Here is a 6,000-nt window from a genome sequence, read left to right as displayed (position 1 = left end):
AGGAGAATGTGAGAGCGACTCCCGTGGGATGTACGAGTGTCTTGCTGCTGCCCTAACGACTGCCCGAAACTCAGTGGCTTCACGCAGCACAGTGTCCTGGTGGCCAGAGTCCACCATCGTCCTCACTGGGCTACACTCTGCCTGCCGGCGGGGCTGAGCCCCTGGGCGGAGTCTGGGAAGGTCCGTCCCTGGCCTTGTCCGGCTCCTGCAGGCTGCCCGTACCCCACGACTGTGGCCCCTTCCTCCGTCTTCGGACCCTGCGGCGTCTTGCAGCCCCGTCCCTGCTGCCGCCCGCCCTTCCTCGTAAGGAGAGACGGGCTGTGCGCCTGTCCTGGTCACTGCCGTGTCTTCATTGTCGAGAGCAGCGTCCGGTGCGTAACAGGCGCGTAGCAGTTGCTTGCGGAAGGACATATTTGTTGCTGAGTGACTGGCCGAGCCCAGGGACAGTGTGAAGAGTGCCGTGTGGCTAGGAAGCTCTCGCTTTCTTGGTGGAGTCAGGTGTTTGGCTCAGGTCACGGATGGTGCCGCATCCCGGCACGGTGACAGAGACATTGTGGGGGCGGGAGAGACGGCTGAGGGGTGCAGAGTCTGCACCTCCTCACCGGCTTCTGCCCTCCGTGCGGCGCGTCCCCTGGAACTGGGTCGGGAGAGGTGTGGGGTGAATGTGGCCGCAGTAAGGGTCTGGGCAGCCGCCCATCGAGGGAGAAATTGCTCACTGTGGCCGTGACCGGTGCCCTGAAAGGACCAGCTCTGGTGTCCCATGCTTCTCACCCCGCGAGACGCGAGTCTTGCCCTTTGCATTCCGAAAGGAACGCTTGACCCTGTGAGGACATAATGTCCATTTATGCTGCGAAAATTGCCAGTAAAACAGAAAACAGAGAAGCTCTTTTGTGCTTAAAAAACAATAGCATAAAGTGTTGGTGTTTGAGGGTCCAGCAGGTGGGCAGAGTGACGGGGCTCTCTACGGAAGCTGACATTTTTAGGGGCTTTGCCCCTCAGATACGGCGTCTGACAGACACTTGCCACAAAAGCTGTCTTTGAAAACTGACATTTAAAAACTGTGGTTAGCAGTTTCTTGGCTTGAAGAAAATGAACTAATTTGTCGAAAGGAGCAATAGAAAGAAAGACTTTATATCAACGAGGGCAGAGGGTGCTAGTTTTGCTTAGGATCTTTGAAATTTGGAGCGTCGAAGTCTGTTTTTCTTTTCTCTTTACTCTCTTACGTGACCTTGGACAAACACTATACTTTTTATTTTCATCTGTTGCTTTTATCAGTGCTGTTTTTAAAATATTTTTAAAATGTCATCCATCTGGGGATGGGGGCATAAACACGTATTAGATATATTTTTCTGGTCTAATAGTCTCTTGAAAGAACTTGCCTGGTTTTTTTCCTTAAGTATCTATTATGTTTAATTAATCCTTTTTTCAACAAATTAACTTCTAATATCTAAATTTATAAAATTATTAGTGAAATAATTGGTTATCAGGGAGAGTGAAAAATACATGGTTGGAAGTCCTCGTTCCATGCAGTTGCCTGATGGTGAATGTCTCGCCCTAATGTTTGGGGAAAACAAATAACCGTAGTAGAGACCTGGCATTCAGGGGTATAAGTCGGTGCGAAGGCTGTGAACACGACTTCTGCTCCGTTTGCCCAGCTGAACGGACGGCAGCATCCCTGCCCCCACTCCGCAGACAAGGAGAAGAAAAAATTTCACCAAAAGCGATTTTTAAAATTATAGATGAGCTCAAGGCAGGGAAAACCCCAGCTGTCAGAAACAGCAGGGACCCCAGAGTAAGAAAGGACAGTGCCTAAAGGCCGGATGGGCTCCTGGAATGAGGTCTGCGGTCGAGGATCATGAGGTGAACGTCGGGGTGCGTAGGGGGGAGCATTGTGGGGTGGGGGCAGGGACAGGTATGGCGGTCCAGCTCGCACCGCCATGCCGTGCCAGGACGCCACGTGGCTCAGGGACATGGCATTCCCACGGGAAACAGTGCCCGCTAGGATGGACTTAGAGACGGACAGCAGGCACCGGTACTTAAAGGAAGAAGAAGCGGGAGGGGGAGGAATAGGCCGGTTTGGAAAGAGAATCAATGGAAATTCTGCAAATGGAAAATAGTTATTGAACTTTGTAAGCATTATTGTATTGGTTGAAAATTGTGAATGTTGGCTTATATTTAGGGTGGTTTCAGTGACATTTGTATTTTTAACCAGAGAAAACTTTTCTGCCCACTCTTAGAAAAACGCTTACGCTATAAATGTTCTCGAGTGTAAAAGGAGTGGCTTTGCTTTTCTGTGAGAGATTGGTGCTCACGGGCCCACAGACACACCGTCACACCCTCTGCCCTCCCAGCTCTCCCTGCATCCCGGATCCGTTCACACACCGCTAACTGGGTTGGGGGTGTGTGTAGCCTGCAGCCTGGGCTGCGGCGAGCTAACGCCCCACACCAACGTCCCCTATCTCAAGGGACCCCTTAAGAATGACCTAAACCAGCCCACACTATCGCTTTCAGTAGAAAAGACATTGCACAGCTGATTTTCGTCTTTTTTTTTTTTTTAAGACTTTAAGAGAAACTGTCACCTCACTGTCAGTTTATGAGGATGTCACGATGGACTAACGTGTTAATGTGGTTTGGGTGCTGGCCCTTTAATAAGCAGCAGGCTTCTTGTCCCTGTCCTTTTTCGAGTAAGTGGGAACTTCCTCCTTATTTTCTTGCCTAGCACATTGCCTCACACAGCTCCATGTACACACAGCACGTCGACACGTACTTTTCTCTACATCAATACTGTGCAGTTACGTGAGGTTTGCATAAGAGCCTCTTTATCTGTTTTAAACTCATCTTCCTTAAAATGAAGATTTAAACTTCGTCTTTTATAAAACCATTTATTAAAGACAAAAACAAAAACGTCATCTTCTCCGAAAAGCCTTGTCTTCCTCCCGTATGAGGCATCCCCTTCTGCGCTCTGAGCCGTGGCGGGCATCGCTGGCACAGACCGATCGTGCCGCCCTAAGCGCACATCAGCGCGTGTACGCTTACGCGTCACCCTTTCGCGATTCTCCCGGTTTTCATCACTCCTCCGCCCACGGTAGCACCTCGGCGTTTGTTAAGTGGATGGATGCACACTTAGGGTGACCAGTTGGTGCTGGCACCGCCATGTGCTCCTAGACCAGTGCCCCTCAAGGGACTCCTGTCGGCTCTACTCAGGTGGACGTGCCTGGTCCTTCCGCCGACCTCAGACAGAAGCTTTCGTAGCCATTTAGCCACAGAGGTTGGAGCCTCTCTCTGTTAGCCATTTTCCAGTGCTACGGAGTGTACAAAAGTAAGCATGGTTGAACTAAGGACAATAAAAAGGCACAGGATAATTGGATAATTTTGCGGGTTTTTTTTTAGCGTCCCTCTACTCTGTCATGGTCAGGGAGGAACAGTATGGAGAAGACCAGGAAACTCCGTCAGGCAGTAATGCATCTCCCCTCCTTGTCCTGCCGCCCTAGAGGGGCATTTTATAGCCTTGTCTTAGAGCTGAGGGGCTGGAGCGAGCCGAGAAAACACGAGCGAACCATCCACACAGCACTAAAGACTGCGCATTCTCAGAGCGCAGCCACCTAGAAGGATCGAGTACCTTAGTCAACTGAGAGTAAACTGCAGAAGGAAGAAAGAGTAGAGTTTATAACGAGTAAAGAGGAGGCAAAGTAAGTCGAAGGTTTTTATATGACTAAGGCAATAACTCCAACTGAAGTTGGAACTAGACAGGTAAGTAAAATACACTTTCAGGCAGAAAGGTGAGAAGGTTCTTAAGGCCTTGCTAAATCTTTTGTGGAAACGTAAAACACGTGCACAGAGTGCAACTGAGTTTTCTTATGGTGTAGCTTATCTTCCAAACATCTTCTGATCCATTTGACGTAAGGCTCAGCCTGTAAGTTCCTGTTTTGATTTTTCAATAAAACTTCTTTCCCCCAAAATAAGTCTGTTGAAGGTAACATAATTTTCAAGGTCAGGAGTTTCCAAAGAAATTGGACTGCGTTTATACATTAGGAATTATTTTTCCCCCTAGTCCTCCTGGATTTCTAACATCTGCGATTGGCTCCTGTTTCATTTTTTTTAAAAGAGCATTCAGCCTGTTTGAAATAATATATTTAAAACCAATATAAAATGTTCTTTTTATCATATATTTTATTTGAAGTGTGATAAAAAATGCTCTTTTAAAGTGTGACTGCCCATAATTTCTTTCACGGCATAGGGTGAAATCACTGAATCAAATGTAGTTTGGGATCCAAAAAGGCAAAAAACATTCAGACTCTTATTAGGAAAAAAGAATCTAGTAAGCGATGCAGAGCTGGTTCAAATGCTGAGGGTTGTTCTCTTTTTCGGTTTTGTAGCTTACTGGTATTTTAAAGTCCATGCAGGAGTTCTTCTGTAAACACACGTGGTGCATTCACACCAGTAATTTTGGTCAGCGAAATGACCACTTTTCTCTCCTCATACCAGGTCGTTGGTGTAGCCCAGGCCATCAACAAGAAGTCGGGGAATGGCGGGACGTTCACTGAAAAAGACGAAAAGGTACCAAACCTGCATCCGGTGTGGGGTCCGTTCAGGAAGAGGCTTCATCTTTACAGTGTACACACCTCTAGGATTGGCTGTGGCTGAAACTGTCGATCACAAGAACATTTTGGTTTAAAGTGAGCTGAAACAGTCCAAGTGTCTCTCCCATGGGGAATACAGGCCCAAGCGGGCTTCGGAGCGCCGTGATGTTTATGCAGGCCGCAGGACCCCCACCTGCCTCCACACTGTGTGGCTGCACCCCAGGGCTGTGTGCATGTCCGGGCCACACAGAGGGCGACGTGGTCTTTAAACCGCTCATTTACCTGTCATCACTGCTGTAAATGAGCCCAACCTAGAGTACAGTCCCCTAACGCTCTGCTCCAAGTTTCACTGCAGGTCAGCTGAAACTTGGAACTGCCTCCCAGTGAAGCAGATTTCAGACTGTTTTATAAGCTTTGCACACAGACAATAGGGCGCCAAGGTGCAGATCCAGGCTGCATGATGTGACTTAGAAAGAACGGCAGTCAGCATCACTTTATTACTCGTCCCGTCCGGCTCTGAAGGCATACAGCCCACAGGCCACAGCCCACAGCCCACACCAGCGTGTTTTGCATTTCAGGGCAGAAGCCCATAAACCTGTTTACAACTTCATTCTGTCAGCAGGTTTCACTGTCTGTCTTCTTGAATATGTGTATATCATGGGACCCACTGAATTCTTCCAATTCAAGCTACTTCTGTCACTCCCCCGAAAATTAGTAGGAGCTTTGGAGAGACACGCAGACACGACAGTGATTTGTGTCTCCATGCTGTACGCTGTATTTGTACCTGTCTTGCTCCCCATGTGTTAATTGCTTCAGAGCATAGCAAGTACTTTAAAAATCAGAGTAACAGACATCTATTCACCTATCCTGTTAATGACACCTGAGAATGTTTGGTGGGGAACACGGTTTTAGATTGGCTATATATTCCATTATTTGTTTATAGTCCGTTAATATAAACCACTCTTGAAAGATTTGCCTCTTTAGGCTGTATCATCACTTGGCAAAATAAACCAATGATTGTAGATAAAGTGTGCCATGTAAAGATTTATTGAATCAAGAATTGATATAACTGTGAGCATACCACCTTAGTATGGTGTACTGAGGATGATAAATGCATGTTAAAAAAGAACATATTTAAGCTAATATTTGCAACTTTATATGGTACTATTATTGCTAATATTCTCTTAACAATAATGTGAGCTTTATTTGCCCCAGTAGTAAATTATAAGCTTTTATATCTTCTCGGCATATATCCAAGCCTTAATGCCATTCAGAGACTCTACACCAAATTTTGCATAGAGCGAATTTCAGTTTCAGATAATACAGAGACCTGCGTCTCAGTCGCTCCCCCTCCCTCCTCGCTCATTTACACCTAATGTACGACTTCAGGAGACTTCATCAACACTTGTCACCCACTAGC

The 6,000-nt window shown here is 47.1% G+C and overlaps 1 protein-coding gene across 4 annotated transcripts in view; it reads left to right on the top strand.

The window, feature by feature from the left end:
- The window catches only part of PDE5A (phosphodiesterase 5A), a 106,651-nt gene that overhangs the window by 38,058 nt on the left and 62,593 nt on the right, over positions 1-6,000 (top strand). For all 4 annotated transcript variants that reach the window (XM_015593917.2, XM_006917742.3, XM_015593918.2 and 1 more), the window contains exon 4: positions 4,486-4,557. In XM_015593917.2, coding sequence (XP_015449403.1) covers positions 4,486-4,557 — 72 coding nt within the window. The remainder of the gene's footprint in view (positions 1-4,485; positions 4,558-6,000) is intronic.

Source organism: Pteropus alecto, unplaced genomic scaffold (assembly GCF_000325575.1).
Source record: "Pteropus alecto unplaced genomic scaffold, ASM32557v1 scaffold17, whole genome shotgun sequence".
Classification (NCBI taxonomy): Eukaryota; Metazoa; Chordata; class Mammalia; order Chiroptera; family Pteropodidae; genus Pteropus; species Pteropus alecto.
Note: the sequence above shows the minus strand (reverse complement) of the source record. Positions and strands in the feature narration are given on the sequence as shown.